This window comes from Prionailurus bengalensis, chromosome A1 (genome assembly GCF_016509475.1).
Source record: "Prionailurus bengalensis isolate Pbe53 chromosome A1, Fcat_Pben_1.1_paternal_pri, whole genome shotgun sequence".
NCBI classification, from domain to species: Eukaryota; Metazoa; Chordata; class Mammalia; order Carnivora; family Felidae; genus Prionailurus; species Prionailurus bengalensis.
The window spans coordinates 159,599,027-159,620,067 of record NC_057343.1 but is presented as its reverse complement, the minus strand read 5'-3'; the positions used below and the strand labels follow the sequence as shown (position 1 = coordinate 159,620,067).

General features: G+C 36.5%; 1 protein-coding gene across 3 annotated transcripts in view; it reads right to left on the bottom strand.

Annotated features, from left to right (window-relative positions):
- Nucleotides 1-21,041, bottom strand: part of LOC122491501 (leucyl and cystinyl aminopeptidase) — a 99,693-nt gene that overhangs the window by 13,880 nt on the left and 64,772 nt on the right. For all 3 annotated transcript variants that reach the window (XR_006299369.1, XM_043594308.1, XM_043594319.1), the window contains exons 10-17: nt 19,388-19,548; nt 19,053-19,141; nt 13,174-13,357; nt 11,895-12,051; nt 5,490-5,674; nt 3,896-4,057; nt 1,426-1,566; nt 695-776 (exon numbers count right to left, since the gene is read on the bottom strand). Coding sequence is in view for 2 of the 3 variants with exons in the window: in XM_043594308.1 (XP_043450243.1) it covers nt 695-776; nt 1,426-1,566; nt 3,896-4,057; nt 5,490-5,674; nt 11,895-12,051; nt 13,174-13,357; nt 19,053-19,141; nt 19,388-19,548 (1,161 nt within the window). In the remaining variant the exon portion in view is untranslated. The remainder of the gene's footprint in view (nt 1-694; nt 777-1,425; nt 1,567-3,895; nt 4,058-5,489; nt 5,675-11,894; nt 12,052-13,173; nt 13,358-19,052; nt 19,142-19,387; nt 19,549-21,041) is intronic.

Here is a 21,041-nt window from a genome sequence, read left to right as displayed (position 1 = left end):
TGATCAAGTATGGTGAAATCTGAAGTAATGTTAGAAATGAATTCCTCTTACTCCCACAAGGATGGATTTTTCCAATTTAAAATAGGAAAAAAAAAGCCAAGTAATAGTAAATTAAGTAGTCTAAAGTTGGAATTAATGTCCAGTTTTACCCTTGTAATGAAATTTTTTAAAACAATTTTATTACCACTTAAAAAGAAACTTTGTATATGCTGGTTAATTAAAAAAAATTATTTGTGGGGTGCCTGAGTAGCTCAGTCAGTTAAGCGTCTAACTCTTGGTTTTGGCTCAGGTCATGACCTCATGGTTGGTGAGACTGAGCCCTGCTTCGGGCTGGGTGCTGACAATGTGGACCCTGCTTGGTATTCTCTCTCTCCTCTCTCTGCTCCTCCCTTGCTCGTGCACTCTCTCTTTCTCTCAAAATAAATAAAAAAAACTTTATAAAAATTATAAACAATTATTTGTATCAGGAAGGGAATATTGTTGAGAATGGAATCCAAATTCTTTCTCATCAGAATTTTTCCTCATTGTTGAATATTCACCTTTTGAAAGTAATCCCAATGCAGAATCATTAGCGCTGACCACAGTAGACAGAGAGGAGGGACAGGAATTGGCATGAGAAGGTACCACCTAACTTAAACCAAGCAGCCTAAGAGGAAAGGATTACCCGATCTCCCTAACATTTTATACAACCAACCTCAGACAAATGTGCCTTTGTTGAAAACAGGTGTGTTGACCCGGCAACAATACTTTGTATGGTATAGGACCCCAGATGAAACCTGAAGAAACACAAATACAAGAGCAAAAAGAGAGGAAAAAAATGAGGCAGCTGTTGGGAAACAAAGTTCTTGAGTGCAAAGGAAATACTTTACTATAAATTACACAGGCCAAAGGCAAAGTGAAATCCTGCTCCAGGGTAATGAAGCTCAGTGTATTAGGAGTAATCCTACATACACTCACTGTCAGTAGGACGAAAAGCTGGGCAGAAAAAGGCAGGAGTTAAGGATACCCAGATAAATTATTAATCCATTTAATCTATTATTACTTTAAAAGAAATTAAATGCTCCATGTGCTACTGAGGTGGGTGTGAATTCTTAACTGATTCTTTGGCAATGAAGAGGTACTTTTCAAAACACATAACCCAAGAGCTATTCTCAAATAGTCCGCGGCCATGTGAAGCTAAGTGAGGTAAGTGTCAAGCTTGGTTGGGCTTAATTAGCATTCGAATGGAGCACCACCGTTAATGCCTCACGTTATGGAATGACATTTACAAGGGTGGAAATTTCTGGGTGCTTCAGTTCAACTGTCAGTGAAGCATTTTTCCTCTCACAGCAAATCTTAAATCCTGTGAATCAATACAACACTGAGAACATTTTTAAATGCAGAACTGGAGAATACTAAAAATTAGTAGTTATCTGAGACACTTACTTCTGTACAAGCTTATTCCAGTTCTCTTTGACAAAATCCCATGCCAGCAAGTGCCCAGGAAAATGTCGGCCAGCTGTTCTAATGATAAATGACAGCTTCTGTGTTCGGATGATATCTCCACTGAGGCTCTTTTTCATTAACCTGGAGAGCAAAGCAGATTTGGTTCCCAAAATAATTATTCATCATGAAGTGATCACTGAACTTAAAATTAGTACCGGTCTCCTAATGAAGGTTCTGAAGCAGTTTAAAGGATGCAAGTTTTGGGTCAGTCTAAGGTTGATCAATAGACTGAAAATTTGTCATTTTTTTTTAAATAAAGGGAGAACTCACCAATGAGGTAAGGACTTAAATACACTGTCACATAATAATAAACAGTTCTTGATGTAGTAAGCTCATTTATGAAATAAATTCAAGTAGAATTTATTACAACTCTGAAGATTGGATTTTTTTTCTGTTAAAAACCTTATTTGATATGAGTAGATAGGTATATTACTACTTTTTTAAAGTTTATTTTTTGAGAGAGAGAGAGATTGAGAGCACAAGTGGGGAAGGGGCAGAAAGAGAGTGAAAGTATCTCAAGTAGGCTCCACACTGTCAGTGCAGAGCCTAATGTGGGACTCAGACTCATGAACCATAAGATCATGACATGAGCCAAAATCAAGAGTTGGGTGCTTAACCAACTAAGCCACCCAGGCACCTACTCTTAAAAAATTGGGCTGTTTGATGTAAAAAGCAAGATACATTGCAGAATACACTCTTAATATTAATAGCTAACATTTATTGATACTCTGTAAGTACTATATTATGTTCTAAATACTTGACACAAGGCTTGAAATAGGTAATTATTACCTGTCTCCATTTTATAGTAAGAAACTGAGGTTATGTAAAATTGTCATAGTACCGTAGCTGATAAATTCTAAAGCTTGGTACTCAAATGAATGCAGTTCTCATGTATCATGCTATAATACCTGCCTATAGTGGGAAAACACATACTCCCAAGAGAATGCATAATAATTACTTTTTGATTTTTTTTAAATGTTTATTTATTTTTGAGAGAGAGAGAGAGAGAGAGAGACAGAGTGCGAGCTGGGGAGGGGCAGAGAGAGAGGAAGACAAAGAATCTGAAGCAGGCTCCAGGCTCTGAGCTGTCAGAAAAGAGCCCGACATGGGGCTCGAACTCACGAACTGTGAGATCATGACCTGAGCCAAAGTCGGACGCTTAACTGACTAAGCTACCCAGGTGCCCCTGCAGAATTATTTTTAATAGGAGGAAAAACCCAAATGCCCCTCAACATGTGATGGATTAAATAAATTATGACAGAGCCATACTACTGAATACTGTGTAGCCATAAAAACAAATGAAATAAACTTTATGAACTCACAAGGCAAACCTCAAAGACTGTCAAAGAACTAAAAAGAATGTTACAGAGCACTGGGTATAGTATAAACCTATGTTTAAATATGTAAATACCCAGACCAGGACTGACACTGTTAACAGAGAAGAGAGAATAAGGATGTAAGCGAAGGGTCAGATGAGAGACACTTTCACATTTTATTCCATGTTCTTAAGTATTGTTTAAATACTTTATAATGGAAATTTATTAGTAAAACACTACTATTTTAAAACAAAATTACTAATTTATACACAACTTTTCTCTGCTTTCTTGAGTCAGAGGCTGGCTACTACTTTAAAGAAAATGATTATTTACAGTGTATCCTATGGAAAGTGGATCTGGGCAGCTGCTAACTAAGAATATCTCTGGAACACTATTAGGATTTCTCTGAGCAAAGTTATACAAGAGAAGCAATGAGACCCACATGCTTTTCCTTTCCTTCCCGCTGATGACTTTCAAGATACCTTCCTGTTTCTCTCAGTTATTTACAGTGCCTCTACCCTGACACTGATTGCTCTTCCTCCCAGGAAGCCCTACTTATTGCCCTTCTTTCCCCCATGTGAAACAACCATCGCTAGCTTTTCGTCAGCTGAATGTTAAAAAGGAAAGGTCTGACAAATCCACATGAATGTATAACCTGTAAGCTTTCACATGTCACCTTTTACTGAAGTGTCTGCATTTTCAAAATGATGGCCTGGACAGAGCAATGCCTTGACAAAAAATAATAATAATAATAATAATAAAATAAATAAATAAAAAGAAGCACTAATTGTGGAATCAAAGACAACATGCCAGGCAGATCAAAAAGTTTTTAAGCAGAAAGCAGAAGGGGACTGTGATTTCTGGCATCTCCCAATCTCTTTCAGGCGAAGCACTTTCTATCCATCTGTACAGTCCAATCCCTGAGATGAAGCCCAACACATGTGGGCTCCTCCCCACACCTTCCAAGTCAGGTCTGGCCCACAAGTAAAGGTAGAAAACGGGAGATCCCAGAGAAAATGAGCTCCTCAACCTAGAAGCACAATGCTTTTATGCCTTTAGTTTCTATATATCATATTCCTTGGGTGGTTTCATACCAGTAAAGTTTCCGTACATCCTCGGAGCTGGCAAGAGCCTCAAGTATTTTATTCTTTTCTGCTTCAGAGCCTATAGAGACATACTTGCTTAGTAGGAATGACCAGCCTTTCTCAGTTTGTGCTCCGACCTTGAACACAGTAGTCATGACATCAGTAGGTAGGCTGTAAGAGAGGTACATAAATATGAAAAAAAACAAGAAAAAAAAATCCTGAATACAAAGGCAAGGAATTGACTAGTGGTGCTTTTGGAGTCAGAGCAAGTAAGAGTCTTTACAACTAACAGTCAAGAAAATATTTAATTCAGTTGGCTGCTACTTTCCTGGCAGTGTGATTATAGGGAATATCAATCTAATTTAATGCAATAATTATTCACTAAGCATCCACAAAAACCAGGCAGGCAACTGGCTGGATACTGGGGACGGGAAGAAGAATGAGACCCACTCTCTGCCCTGCAGGAACACAGGGACTATTGCAACGTACAGAATGAATAAATGTATTGCCATATAGTGTGGTAAGTTCCATGGTGGAAATACAGCAGCAAGTGTGGGAAGAGTGGTGAGAAGAGGGGAAGAAACACAGTCTTCTGCCTTTATTAAAATCTCAGAGCTGGAAAGGTCATCCAAATCCCCCACCCCAACTTTCATCTGATGCTTGAATCTATTTCCATAGTGCAAAATAAGGAACATGGAGAAAACCAGTCATCATCAAAAACGTTTCTTCTGTTATGTTATATTCCTAAATTAAAACAGACTTGTTTGACAGCTCACACCTATTTGGATGGGTGCTATCAAAAAACAGAAAACAAGTGTTGGTGAGGTTGTGAAGAAATTGGAACTCTTATGCCCTATTTGTGGGAATGTAAACTGGAGTAACCACTATGGAAAACAATACAGCAGTACCTCAAAAAACTAAAAATAGAACTACCATATGATGTAGCAACATCACTTCTAGGTATACATCTCAAAGGACTAAAAGAGTCTTAAAGAGGTATTTACATACCTATGATCATAGCAGCATTATTTGTAAAAGCCAAAAGGTGGAAGCAACTCATGTGTCTATCAATGGAGGAAACAAAATGTGGTATATACACAGAAAGGATTACTCAGCCTTAAAAAAGAAGGAAATTCTAACACGTGCTACAACATAGATGAACCTTGAGGGCACCATGTTAAGTGAAGCAAGCCAGTCACAAAAAGACAAATACTGTACATTTCACTTACATAAGGTATTTAGAAGAGAAAATAGAATGGTGGCTGCCAGGGATTGGGGGTTGGAGAAAATGGAGATTTGTTTTGGTAAAGAGTTCTATTTTGCAAGATGAAAAGTTCTGGAGATTCACTGCTCAGCAATGTGAATATACTTACGCTATGGAACTGCACACTTAGAATATGTTGATAGTAAATGGTATGTTTTATGTATTTTAATACAATTTGAAAAAAAAATTTTGTTTGACAATACAAGTGCATAGAAATCACCTACATTAACACTCGGTTTTATAACATTTATACTCCAGGATGAAAAGATCCTGGTTTCAGTATATGATATTAACTTAAGAAAGAGTAAGAGAGTTCATCGGAGTAGAAGCACATGTCACCTTTGAGTTCCATTAGATGCCACCCAATCATCAAAGAGCTTCATGGCAACAGTGCTGCAGTTCTCTAGGCCGTGGGTGCAAGCAAATTCTAACAGGACTGACCGAAGCTCTCGAGTAGATGGGGTGCCTTCATCAGTCCAAGTTTGCTGTTGGATTTGACTTTGAAGTAACTTAAATACCCTGGCCTAGAGAGAAAAAATGTTAATAGTAATTAGGACAACCAGAAAAAATCAGGACTGCAAGATCTTTTTTCCCCAACATTTACCCAAGGAGAAAAAAGGGGGCATAGTTATTACCCAATAAATATCAAATGACACATGAAGCCTAAGTACAACTGGGGCAAAACCATTCAATAAGAAAGGCTATTCATAGGCTGCTATAGCCAATGGGGACTCTTAATTATATAACATAAAAAAAAAAAGAATTACTTCTATGCGGTAAGGAGAATTTCTTCTGTGTATACTCAGCGAGATTTTTCCTGCCAAAAAGTATCACCTATAGCCACTGCTAGAAGCCAGTTGAAACTTTCTGACCTCGTGACTTTAAATCCATAAACCCATAAAGCAATGTGAGAAAAATGTGCTTCTTTACTGATAAGTACATGTCTAAATGCTTCTGAATCCAATATTAAAGGAATACTTAAAATATCAACTAGCTTGATGATCTAACAAATTAATGTAAACAAAGAGGCAAGAAAATGAGGCCTGCAGGAAAGAAGAGCTGTTTATAGTTATTTCCCCAACCCCCCTCAACTTTTTATTTAAAAAAAATTTTCAGAGCTATAGTAAAGCAACAAGAATAGTATGGTGAACACCTGTATGTTAGATTCATTGGTTTTTAACACTCTTACACCCCAGAAAATAAGTTCAAGTTCTTCACAGAGCATCATATTCTTCCAGAGTACCAGTGTTAATACCTAAAATGAATCCTACTTGGGGAGTTTTAAACTGCTGAGGCCATTTTCTTAGCAGATCTTCCATAAGTAAGTCTCTTGTGGAGCTATGAGAATGAAAAGAAGAATCTGTGCAAGGAGAAGGACTCCACATTTGTGATAACATGTCAACTTACTTTTGCTTGCTTCAAAAGAAATGAAATAGAGAACAGACACCTTGTGGAATGTGTGAGTAACAAAGCCTGTGAGTCATTGCGAGGACATGAAGTGGAAAAATACTTGCCATGCTGACTGATAATCCAAGGAACATAAAAGCAATGCAGGAGATCCTATTGTATACACATGGCTGCATTGGACATGCTGTCTCCCAGTGGCCTTTCTCAATGGCGTGATAGCAAACCATCCCAAATGAATAAAGAATACAAGAAAATTAAAAACTGCTCCTAACTGTCAAGTAGATACAAAGGAAGAATCAGAGGGGGGAAAAAAAGTTACATGCTTGAAATACTATTAAAAAAACTCAGTGGAGAAAAATGTCAATGTTAATAAGAGTTTACTAAAACATAAAGAAACCAGTAGGGAAAAAAAGGTACTTTAAAGCACTGGAAGCAAGGGAACCCTGACTCTAGAAGATGCTAAGGCCAGTTCCTAAGCAGTTACTCCACTGGAATTATAGGGTACAATTTTACTAATTATTTCTGATACCAAATAGTTAAGATGAATTTCTCAAATAGTTGACTTTACATATATTTCAAATGATAACATAATAGAGCAAAAGATTTTATTTTAGAAATAATTCTGTGTTCAGAAAATTCCTGCTGTTTTAGTTTTATAAGTAATCCAGGTTATATTTTTAATATTAATAAACCATATCGCAAGTACTTCAAACCTAGAATCTGTTTTTCCATGGTTCTAAATTATTTTTTTAATTTAAACTCATAAAACAATAGAATCCAATCCCCTGATTTCATAAAATGAAAATGGCAAGTGGGAAGAGAACAAACCAGATGGGTTAGACAAGCTACAAACACAGAGTATGCAATAAAATGCAAGAACAGTAACACAAAATGATTTTAAAAATAAAAAAGACAGGAAAGATGGCGGCGGCATTTATACTATGTACTACATTGTGATTTACTGCTTTAATTTTATACTGATATGCCCAGGGAGTTCTTTCTTGGGTCAAGTGAGCTTCTTAAATGTGAAGTGTCAGCTTTTATTGCAAAAGGTTTATCCCAACAATCCCTCATATGTAAAAGAATGACAGACTTGTAAGTGATGAAACAGGAATATGGCTGGGATCAGATGTTAACATCAGATGTGAACAATTTGACACAATTGAAAAGTGCCTCCAGACTCTATGCACCACCATACCACAGCATACATCACTAAATGTGATTCAGAGGTGTGCGTTATGTAGGCATGTTCAGGCTAAATAACAAAATGACCAATATATTTATACAATGCTCTGGTGACAACATAAAAAATTAGACACCAGTATTAATTACAAATACTGAGGATTGGATCCAAGAACTCAGAAATGTCCGCCATTCTCATCTCCAACTATAGTGTCAGATTTCATATTTTGAGAGTGTTGATGGCATCAGAATGTCCTAAGAATGGAATAACAATTTCAGAGACAGTTTCTCCCTCTTGATGACCTAAAGCTAACCTGACCTTTAACTAACAGTCAAGTGTACGAGATCTACAGCAGTAAAAGGGCCCACAGGCTCACACATATACACTAAGGCTGCGTTTGCCCTCTAAGCATCAGTCCTCTGGACCCCACCCTGAAGTATGTTCTTCATAAACACACGCCTGCCCAGCAAACTGGAAACTATCATCTAGGATGAAGACGCAGAGTTACTCAAGCATGACAGTAAGAAAATATTCAAAATGTCTAACTTCTTAGATTGAGTTTAGCACCTGTGTTCACAGCATAGAGATAGCTTGAGGTAAGTATCAAGTGCTTTCTGACACTAGGCTCTCAGCAGAGTGACTGGAGAGAGGCAGGCGTAAGAATGGCTTCTGCCAACATGAAATTTAACTAGCTGGGCAGCTTCAAGAATATTCTGCTAACTCTTATGGCATATTCACTACCAAACACTATCCTTTAATAGTAAAAAAAAAAAACAAAACAAAAAACAAAAAAAAACCGAGTGGTATGTAGTTATTTATTGCTACCTATAGTGGGTTGAATAGTGTGCCCTCCCCCGACCCCAAAATTCAGGTCTGCCTAGAATCTTTGAATGTAAACTTATCTGGGAATAGGTTTTTGCAGATTTAACCAATTTAAGGTAAGGTCATGCTGAATTATGGTAGGCTCTAATCTAATGACTGGTGCCCTTATAAGAACAGGGAAATTTGGACCCAGAAACAAAGGGAGAATGCCATGTAAAGACAGAGGCGGAAATTACAGTGATGCATCTATAAGCTAAAGAGTGCCAAGGATTGCTGGCAACCACCTGAAGCTAGGAGACAGGCATGGAAGAGATTCTCCCTCAGAAGGAACCAATCTGCTCTCGCAACACCTCAATTTTAGCCTTCTAGCTTCCAGAACTGTGGGAGAATATGTTTTTATTGTTTTAAGACAACAGGTTTTACTAATTTATTATGGCAGCCCGAGGAAACTAAAAAAAACTATCCCAAATGGTGTTGATTTGATATGGCACTAATAACCTCAAAAGTAGTTATAAAAACTCAATAAGAGAAAAATCTTTGTATACAATGAAGCACACTGGTGCTGGACCAACTGGATAGCTGTATCAAAAACATGAATCTTTGTGTCTCACTCACAGCATACACGGAAATCAATTCCAGATGGATCATAGATCTAAACGTGTAAGGTAAAATAATAAAGTCTCCAGAAGAGAACAAAGGAGAATATCCTTGGGTTGGCAGATTTCATACACTAAAATTAAGAATTTATGCTAATCAAAAAGCATAATTAAGAGATTGAAAAAGCAAGCCAGAGGGGGAGAAGATACTTGTAAATGTACAAGAGCAACAAAGGACTCATCTCTTGAATATATAAAGAGCTGTACAAATGAATCAGAAAAAGACAGAATATCCAATGGAAAAAACATCAGAGACTTGGGCATTTAACAAAAGTGTACCTCCAATGGTCATTAAACAAATCAAAAGGAATTCATCTTCACTAGTCATTAGGGAAATACAAACTAAAGCCAAAATTGCAATACCACTATGCTCCCAACCAAATGGCTAAAGGGAGTAAGATTTACTATTAATACGAAGTGTTGGCAAGGATATAGACCCAGAACAGAACTCAAATTCTCATGCATTGCTGACGGAGCACAAAGTGCTATAATGTCGAACAACGATTTGATAGTACAGTATTAACTACGAATATGTTATGACTCAGCAATTTCACTTCCAGACACAGCCCATAGAAGTGCATACAGATATTCACAACAGATATGTATAAGAATATTCATAGTATTGTGATTCATAATAGCTGCAAACTGCGAACAATGCACATGTCCAGCTATGGTTGCTGAAGTGGCTAACAAATGGCCAATTTCTTTGATATACTAACAGGAGAAAGTCGGTGTTGGAGCCCTAAAGAGATCAATATGTTATTTGCATACTTCTTGAAAATTCGTACAAATACTATTAAAAAAGTCATTAACATTTTGCATATAAAAGAAATCTCAAATAGTAAGTTGACAACTTTATTTTCAAGGAACTAGATGTAAGTCCGTCATTTTAAACCTTAAACACATGGTCTACAAGTTTTTCAAACTGTTTTAATTTAAAATCTCAATTAAAAAAAATGATAGGAAAGAAACAGCCTTGATCTTTCCAACAAAAAGGTATCTTTTGAAAGATGACATTGCTAAAATACAAATTAATTTAAAATACAGCAATATAATACAAATGGTGGGCTTGAGAGTGGAACTAATCTGGGTTTGAAGCTCAACTTTAAAATTTACTTGGTAAATGACTTTGGGGAAGTTAAGTAGTCTCCTCATCCCTATAATGGGGGTAGAAATATCTATCTGGCAGGGTGCCTGGGTGGTTCAGTCAGTTAAGCGTCCAACTTCAGCTCAGGTCATGATCTCATGGCTCATGAGTTCGAGCCCAGCGTCAGGCTCTGTGCTGACAGCTTGGACCCTGGAGCCTGCTTGGGAATCTGTGTCTCCTTCTCTCTCTCTGCCCCTCCCCCATTCATGCTGTCTCTCTCAAAAATAAACATTAAAAAATAAAAGAAGTATCTATCTGGCATTGTGTGAAGATTATACAAGGTTATCTACATTAAGCACTAAGCATGGTGTGCAGAATAAAACAAGCACTGAAATGTACCAGTTTCTGGTGTATTTCACTCATTTGCTCAATATTTATTGAGCTGAGTCACATTCTGAAGACTCTGGTTTTTATTAAGGATGGTGATAGATAGCCTTATGATATAGAAGAATGATAAAAATCCTAACAGTTTGAAAAAACCTCAGAAATCATCTAACTTACATATTACAGTTATGGGTAAGGATAGGCATGGCTCTTTTAGGGTCAGATCAGAGACTTGGGAAGAAGGGTACTTTTCAAGCTCCATATGGCCCACCAGCCATGTACTGCCTCCCGTCACTGTGATGAGAGAACTCATAACAGGGGACGTGCAGAACAGTAAGAGGCAGAAAGGAGGTTGTTTCTTTTTTAATAATAAAAAAAAGAGAGAGAGAGAAAAAGAGAAAGAGACAGAGACAGAGACAGAGAGAGAGATGTAATCTAACCCATTCCTTTGACCAGTAAGAACATCAAAACCCTAAAAGAAATTCTCATTTCTATTCTAATACTTTCTTCCTTTTTCTGAGAGATTCCTTTTGTCTGGGCCCTGGCAAACCTGACTGATTCATAAAACAAACCTTATTGTCAGAATGTGCTGATTCAGAGAGCAAGATGAAACAAAGAATTCATCTCTCCTTCCCAAGCTTTTAAAGACTCTGTCAACAGTTTAATATTGAAAGTGTCTAAACTAACAACTGTTAAGATCAAGAAACTGGTTTTAAAAAAGTAAAGCAGTCACCACTACCAAGATTCCTTTAGTGCTCTGCAGATAAATCTATCCACCAGCATCATCATCCATAAGACAGTTATCAGTAAGGACTCCTAAAACAGAATATTCTTCAATACAAACATAACTGTCATTTCATAATGACCACTAGGAAATCAGTGGGGAACACCACATTGCAAAAGGACCCATTTTGAGCATTTATTATATAGAAATAAACTGAGATTTGAAGAGAGTTTTCTTTTCATGTGATCTCATTTTGGCAGCAGTGTCAGAAGGCTGTATTTTGATATTCAAACAATACCATGTCACGCTAAGCCTTTATCAATTCTTCCTGGTAAGCAATGCCATTTTGATTCAAAGTAAAGATTTCACCACTAGTAGAGTGAAGAAAAGGGAACGTGACCGGCTGCCTTTACAGCCTAGAACTGTGAATGACACATTAAAGGCAAGCAACAAAGACAAGTTGGCAATAAGGTAGACTCACCACTACTCTTGAGGCCAGATCCATGTGTCCCAGCTTTTCAAGGAGGTTATAGATGAGGCCTGTCTGGAAGAGGGCTTCAGTGATGGGGGCGGTATAGGTCTCATTTCCAAGGTAATCAATCAAATCAAAGGCCCTTTGAAGAGACACCTTGCCTAGGCTAAAGGGTAAAAGAACAGAAAAGTCAATATGCTGAGAGAAGCAGATGAACTCTATACACATGCTGAGAAACTTCAGGAATAGATGGTGAGTCTTCAAGAACTAAAATGTAAGCTTAAAGTGGCATTCTGTAAAGTTAGACTAAATATTATTATCTTTGATTAAGTTCATGTGTGTGACCCAAGGTTAAAGACACATTTCATGAGAAAGATAAACAATAGCTCAGGTTTTATTCCCTAAGTTACCTATAAATTGCTACTGAGTCATGCTACTGAGACATAAGTCAGTGTCTTAGATGAGAAAAGATGAAGAGTACTAATTTTAATTAATTAATTAATTTATTTATTTATTTCATATATTTACCAGGTGAGAACAAGTGGCATAAAGAGGATCTGAATCAAAAAGAAAATATTTTGTTATTTGTATGGGAATTTGTCAAACTCGTTAAGTCAAGGTCCACTGTGAATTTATGGTGAGTGCATTTTAAAAATTAACCACATAAGAGAAATCATAACAATGATGGCTGAGATGATCAATAGTTACTTCATTAAAAATGAACCAAAAGAAGGTCAAGAGCAGTCCAAAATAATACTTTTGAATATTCTGTGTGTCTCTAGACCCATTAACCGCCTAAGCTGGTACTCTTATTATTTGGAGGATATCTAACACACACGGTCACGACCACACTTGGTTTTGGGATTCTGTAATGCACAGAGTGGTTGGGAGGCAAGCTGTAACCAAATAAGAAGGCCCCAACTCTCAGAGACATCACTCAAACCAGTGGGTAAGAACTAACCAAGCTGCTTGAAAAGAATTCTCTCATGAAATAAAGCAAAGCCTGAACTCCTAGATCAATATATTCAGCAAACATGTGTCCTGGTTGTTAATATTGTAATCTTAACTGTTACTTAACTGTTCAATATGTTGGTAGCTGATGTTTCTATACAGATTGTAACACCAATGAAGGCAAGGATTGTATTTTATATCTTCCCAATCATCCAAAATGAATTATACCTAACAGGCAATATATGCCAGTTCTTTTGAACTGTTTTTCTAAAGTTTTTTTTTCCCCCACAATAACACTTGTTTAAAAATAAACAAACCCAAACCAAGCACACTCTACCCTGCAAGTTCAAAGATGTTGTTGATGAGGTTGGCTCGGTCTTTGTCACTCAGGACATAAGGATTCGTTTTCAACTGTTTGATTAGTGCTTCCCAGTCATCATCTGCATAGTGTACAATATAATAGCCATTCATGTTTGTATTGACTTTGATCCACTGCACTTCTTCTGTAAGATTGATGACACCTAATACAGACCAAAGAATGAGAGAGAGAGAGAAGATAACAGGGGAAGAAAAAGTATTAAATGGACATTTTGTTTGTTTCAAAGTTAATATAGGATGTTTTTACATTTAATTATTCTACTAAGAAACTAAATGTCTGCCTCCCAGTGCAGTTATTTTAATGTTAGCAAAGATCACCATTCATTAACAATTATTTATTTAATGGTGAACTGGACAGATATATCCCTTCTGTCAAAAATCTTACAATTTAATATAGTCAGGCAAGTAGAATATCATATAAATGTTACTGCTAGAAAAAGAAAATATGGTGATATGCACTTTTGGGGCCCCTACCATTACATATATAAATGTTGAGAGAATTCATAGAAATTTATATAGAATGATTTCAATTAATAAGGAGCTATAAAATACAAGATGACAAAAATATATTACTATAAAACCTGACTACAAAATCTATGTAGGAATTTTTAACATCCTTTAAGTTACTAATCAAGAAATGTCCTTTAAAGTTGGCAACAAGGCTTGGATTTAATATAATAGTTAAGGGTATGCTTCTAAGCATCTTAAGATTTACTATTTATTAGAATATAGGTCCATGAACTTACCATTCTGTTTAATGCTAATCCCTCAGTGCCCAGAACACTGCTCTTAGCAGGTACTCAAAAAATACTTGGTGAGTTACTAAATAAGTGAACAAGATAACTATGCCATGGCAAATGTTTTCAAAAGAAATCTACATAGGGTTTGAAAGATGTTTATAAGTTTTCCTCCCAATTTTTTTTTAATTTTATTTAAAGCCAAATTAGTTAACATGTAGGCTAATAATGGTTTCAGGAGTAGTCCTCTTAAAGTAAAGAGTATTAGGGGTGCCTGGGTGGCTCAGCTGGTTGAGTGTCTGACTCTTGATTTCAGTTTAGGTCATGATCCCAGGGGTTGTAGATTCGAGCCCTACATGAGACTCTGTGCTGAGCTCATAGCCTGCTTAAGATTCTCTCTCTGTCCCTCTGCTCCTCCCCACCACCTGCATGGTCTCTCTCAAATAAATAAATAAAGGAGTACTAATTTTAAAAAATTATATAAGAGGAGTAGAGATAAGGAAAATAATCTACAGTCAGCCAGTCTGCCAGGGATAGCATTGTGGGGTATATTTCCTGCCAAGACCTTTCCTATACACATCTTAAATGATGTAATATTTCATACAGTGGATAGATGTGCATTTATTTTTGTACTGCTTTTTTACCTAACAGACTTCAACCACAGCCATTTTTCCATTATCTTCATAAGCAATATTCAAATAACTTCATAAAATTCCATTTAAAAAACCTACCACAGTTTAACCAACCTCCTCTTCGGAAATATTTAGGCTGTCTTAAAATTTTTACTGTCAAAACTGTCATCAACTCTGTATGATGGTTTTTGCACATGAAATGCTTTAGAAATACATTTAAACCCTTTGGTACCTGAAGTCTCAGGGTCTATCAACTTCAAAAGCAAGAATTATTAAAATTTATCAAATTCTCTTAATATTTTAGTACTCCAATTCTGCTGAAACTACAAAGGATTTTTATGATGGGAAAGACTTACATTCTGATCATGTCTTAATATGAAATATCAGATAATCAGTCTTGTTCACTAAAAAATTTCCCATATTGCTGATACAGCAGCAGATGGGAAAGATCAATTACGTTAATAGGATTTATTTCTTTTTGTAGAGCAGAAGGAAGTTCTAAGGAATAATTGTGATGACAAAGTAGCTGCTCCAGGTTGGAGCTATTTTAACAAAATGATGACTAATGAAATTAATTTTATCATTAAGTATGGCAAAAATATTGACATTCTCCAGGTTACAAACACAATTTCCTGTTGAGCTTTTATCAAGAAAGGCCCTTGGGAAGAAGGACTAAAGAGCTCTAAATCTCCCTTTCCCCAAAAATGGAGGCAAGAAATGATAAGTATGGCAATTCTTCCACTGGATGGATGTAGGAAAATACTGAAATACAGTGTATTTTGGCTGATAAGCAATTTGCCATGTTATAAACTTAGCCAATTTGAGACAGTATAGAGGAGAGGGGCAGCTGGGAGTGTACTTGAAATTGTTACTGTCATCTCGATGACAGAATATAAAGCAGTGCAGCCAACAGCATGGAGAGAAGAGCTATCATTTAAAGAATCAACATACTAGTCTCTTTCAGGTCTTCTGAATGATCCAGAATGAAGGACCTTAAAACCACAGGTATCAAAAAATAATAGCTTTGCACACAAGGGAGGTAACTACATCCTGCAGCTCAAAAGTGGATGAGGCTACCCTCATATGTTTTTGATTCATTATAATCATTAACAGATTAAGAGTTCAATTTTCACAGTCCATTGAGTATTAAAAAAGAGTAACTCCAATCTTATATGGCAGAAGCAGATGAAGTAATTTAGTAGTGATTTTAAAAACCATTTGTCAATGAGTTTTGAAAATCAACTACTGTTTTAAACAGAAACACTGAAGCACAGAAACAAAAAACAAGCTTTTACAACAAAGTTGAAAATTTTCCTGTGTAGCTTGCTCCAGAGGGTTAGCATGATACATGCATTTAAACTGCATCCCCTCTTGTTCAAAAGCATTCCTTTCTCCAATACCCTTTTATTCTCCTTTATTTTACTAGGGGGAAACAGGCAAGCTCAAAGGATGGCACATGATAAATACCTTAATTATATGCCCTTCCTTATTATTTTTTTTTCCAAATGCCTTTTATTCAAAGACAATGACATGTCTTTTAGTTTCAGATAAATATTTCTGGCACAGTGATATCATGTTTCAAGTTAGATGTAATATAAAGATTTCCTATAGTTAAAGAGCTTAGGTCTGAGTAAGATATGGATGAGGGAGGGGATAGAGAGGGAAAAGGGGAGAGAGAAAAAGGAAGGGAAGGGAGAGAAAGACACTATTTTAGTGTAATTTCCTCAATATGTGGCCTGAAAAAATGGCCCCTTTCAGACTTTCTTACGCACAACTGTTAATCATTCCAAATTCATGTATGTGGGGAAGAGTGACAAAAATCTTGATTAAATATAAATACCTATATTTGACTGAATGCTATGTACTAAGCCAGCAACCCTGGCCTTACAACACATGGAAATATACTACAGATTTAACAAACTACCACCTTAACACAATGTACTAAAGTCAAAAAATTAGCCTCTAGAGTCACTGTCTCTGCTACATTTCTTTTGAGAATAGAAAACAATTAAGATGCAATTAAAATAAGAGTGCTTGTCACTTGAGCATTAAGAACCAAGAAGACTCAACTGTCCTCAGGGTCAACACAATTTTTTGTGAGGACAGAACATTTTCAGTGTGGGCACTCAGAACTGGAACTGCCAGGAATTAAAACAGCAGCAGCAAGGGAAGTAACAGTTGAGAAGAGAAAGTAACAGACACTGCTTTCATCATCTATTGGCTCAGTTCCAGCTCCAGATTAAACCAATTATATTATAGTACATTTTGTATATTCCCCTTTAGCAAGAATATTTCCAAATGAAGGGAAAAGAAGATATCATTTCATCAGGCTCTAAATGTTCTTTTCCTAAAACTTTTTACAGTGAGATTTGATATTGAGTGACTTCATTACAAACTAAAATTTATTCATTCAAAAAAATTTTGTGTGCCTACTGGGTGCTAAAGTCACAAAAGTGATTCATATAGCCATGATCTCTGCCTTTCTGGAGCTTCCTGGAGCAAGCAATGGGCACATTGAGACCTGAAGGATGAATAGCAATAAATCGAGGAGGTGGAAAGGCAAGAGTGTTCTTCCAGTCAAGAAAACAGATCTGCAAAGGCCCAGAGACAAGAGGCAGTATAGCACGTTTGACTTGCCGAAACCACTTTGGGACAGCAGAAGCACGGAGTGCCAGGTACAGGCTTAGGGAGAAAAGGCTATAGCATGAAAACATGAGCTAGGCTTTGGGGTGTGAATCTCAAAAAGAGTTTAAGAAACACACACAAACTGAGCTAAAAATTATGGGCACATAAAAGCAGATTTCTCATTGTCCTATTATTTCTAATACTACCAAAAAACTTATATACTACTGGGAGGTTTGAAAATTTTCCTTATCGGTCCAAAAATGGAGATGGGATTATTTGTTGTCTCTTAAGTCAGGGTCTATCCTTCCAAGGCCACTTGGAAGTTTTGTTTTCATCAAAGAAGCCTGCCCTTCCTTACACCTCTGGCTGTGATATTAATCAAAGATACAACATTATGAAATGTTCTTAGCATTTCAAATAATGAGACTGGTTTAACACTCCACTCTAGTGAAACTGCAATTCAACTGGCACGCACCTGTATTTCAACTGGCATTACAAATTATTACCACATAACTGAAGGGCAATTTAGAAATGTGTACTAAATCACAAAAGATAACAGTCTTCATTTCTGAGAAGCATTCTTATGAAGAAGTTCATACAATAACAAAACATTTAAGACCCTAAATTTCTACTGAGACATTTTTTTTAAGAGACAAATGGTGAGTCAAGTGTCTAGCAGTAAAGATGAAGTCAAATATATGTGTTAAGTTTTTTGTTTTAAAAAAAGGCAAGATATAAAAATCACTTATACACAATGGTATCAACTAAGTAAAAAATATTTTAAAAATGACTCAAAAGAAGTAATCATGATAATAGTTGTGGCAAGGTGATTTGTTCTCCATTTTCTAGATTTCATGTAATATGGATAATACTGTGTGTGAGGATTTTTTTTTCAATAATAACATTAATAACAAAATGCCGGACATTATTCTAGGTACTTCACATAAATTAACCCCATCCTCACGATAACACTATAAGTACGATCACTGTCTCCACTCAGTAGCTGAGGGAATGAGGCTCAGGGAGTCACATGACCACCTAAAATAATACCAGTGCACCAGATAACCTGGCTCCAAAGTATAGCCCGTTTACTACTAGGCTACACTCCTCCCTCAAAAACAGAGGCTTGACCACCAGATACAAATTCAAACAAGAAATTTTCCCTTTCCATAAATCTAGAGTATCACCAATGGTTCCTGCCCAAGGTCTTCCTATTGTTTCAGGACATGGATTAAGAGGATACATGGTGTGGCATTCATAGTGGTATTTAACAAATGGTCAGACACTATATTTCAATTGTTTTTTATAGGCTCCTTGTGGGTCAACATATATCATCTTTACATTTTCCTATCTGCTTCCTTACAAACATAATTTCTTACCCATTTTCTTACTACCAAAAATGTACATTATGTTCACAGGACATTTTGTAATGCTTACTTACTATAAATCTGGATCATGATCAACCTTTATTATGTGCAAGAATCATCTACGATGGTTGTGGAATGCAGTTGCCCAAGCTCACCCCGAGAGAGTGAACAGCAGAGCATATACCTCAAGAGACTGCTCTACCTGTACTACTTCTTTGTAACAACAAATATTTACCTAGGACATAAAAACACAGTGCAACTTTTTGTACTTTATTTCACATGAATAAGAATGACTGACTTGATACGTGAGACATGGAATCAGTGTCACTTTAGTCACATCTTGTATAGATGACTCATAAAACCAGTTCAAAGAGTATGCACTTTGCAAAGTAAAATCTCCTTCTGCTGCTTTGTCAGATTTCTAAAAAATATATTGTTTTCAATTTCTTCTCAGAAAAGAGTTAATTATAGTCAAACCTGATTTCTTGTCCAGTAAAAATACCAATGGATATTTTGAGTAATTTCTTCCCTCAGTGACATAGGATAGTGGAATATGCCAGAGATAGCTGTAAAAAGAAAATATTGGAAGATTACTCTTTCCAGTATTTCAGTCAGTGCTCAGTCATTTACACATAATTTGTTGGGTCTTTCCCCCCCCCCCCCCGCCCCTTTTTGGCAGGAAGGAGAATTTTTCAAGCTATTTCCAGAAAAAAGATAATCTTCTTAGGTTTCTTAAGAGATTGTGATTACAAAATACTTTAACCCAAGGATACAAAAGAGATAGGTAACAGGAAGAAAAAGCAGGAACACACCTTGCATCTGAAGGCTGAATTTCAGGCTTCACATTTAAAAAGTATCTTTCTTGTTGTACATGAAGCTCCTTTCCTTTTCTTTGGACAGTCACTAAAGGAAATCCTTTTTGCAGGGTCCAGGTTTTCATCATTTTCTTTACATCTAGTGTTTTGTTTGTGACCTATATGTATATATATATATACATAAGAATTATTTTTGCTTAAAAACAAAACCTTTTCCTCTCTGCCTACCACATTCTATGAAGACTACATGTAATGTTAACATTAAAACAGAAGCATGAATATGGAGTTAAATTTTTGTAAATGTTGACCTTCACCTTTGGAAGAACTAATTCTGTGCAAGTGCCAGAAAGCAGCAGCAGAATAAGATATAAACACGTCAGCTGCCTCAACTTTAAGTTTCTCCAGAGAACAGTGGTTAACTGTTTTGACAGTCACAGACCCTTTCTCCCAGAAATTACATCAACTTATCTGCAAAATCTAGAATCCAGTGTCAGGTTCATAGACCCTCTAAAGCCCACCATCCCCTAAAGACATCTGGTATCAATGATTAAGAAGACATTGTAGAAAAACTATCTCTTTAAAGCAGGTGAGGTAACCTTATCATTCAAATCATTCTTCTAGACTACATATGGATGTGAATTGCAAGCAACTAAAATCATTAAGTACTTTGTTTGGTAACAGTACCACTCTACTATGGCAGCCTTAACCTCAGTCTCCATATGCCCATTTATTTAAAGCAGAAAAGGATGGATCAAATATTGCAAACTCATTGCAATATTAATATGACATTTCTCATGGCTCTAATCTATTCATTTCTGGATAAGGGACTGGGAAGAAAACAAGCTTTCCCAAAAGCAAGGCACCTTTGGGTCTTCAAAACAGAACAGAAATGAAGAGGCCAGTGCATATGATGTGGAGGCTGACAAACCTGAGGATAATGTTAAGAACGAGGTTGGGATAGGAAAACACTATGGATGCAGAAGCTGAAGTCAGTCAGAAAGGAAGAAATATATTCTAAATGTCAGGAGATAATATGGGTATAAAGTAAATAATGTGGCTTTCAACTGAAATGTTACCATACGATAAGAGAAAAAAATCAACAGTGATTTGGAAGCAACTCTTAAGTGTCAAGGACTAATCCACCTTTTCAAAGAGAGAAGGAAAGGTGTATCTTCTGAGCACCAGGGTTAGCAGCTAGAAAACACAAGGTTTGAGATAAGACAAGAAAGGAGAAAGGGTATATGGAAAAGATTTAGAGTAGGAGTTCTTAATTTCAGAGCCCCTAAAACTTTGAAACTTTGTGTGATACTGTGAATATGTGGTTTTACTGGGGAATATGTCCAGAATTTTTATCACGGTTTCAAATATGTCTGTGATCTTCCAAAACATTAAGAACCATTGATCTGGATCAGGGAAACAACAAACCTAAACGCTTGTAAGGACTATGCCGTCGGCATACATGCACCATGGAGGATGGGTTCACGTACTGCTCTAAAGCCTAACTGGCACCTAATTACACTGCTTGTTAGAACATTTGCAGGCACAACAAAATCCAAACAGCAAAACGATCCAAGGGCAATATTCAGCTCATGGCAGCCAGCTTGTGATAGATTCTCTACAAAGATGGGCTTCTAGGAAAGAGTATGGCCAC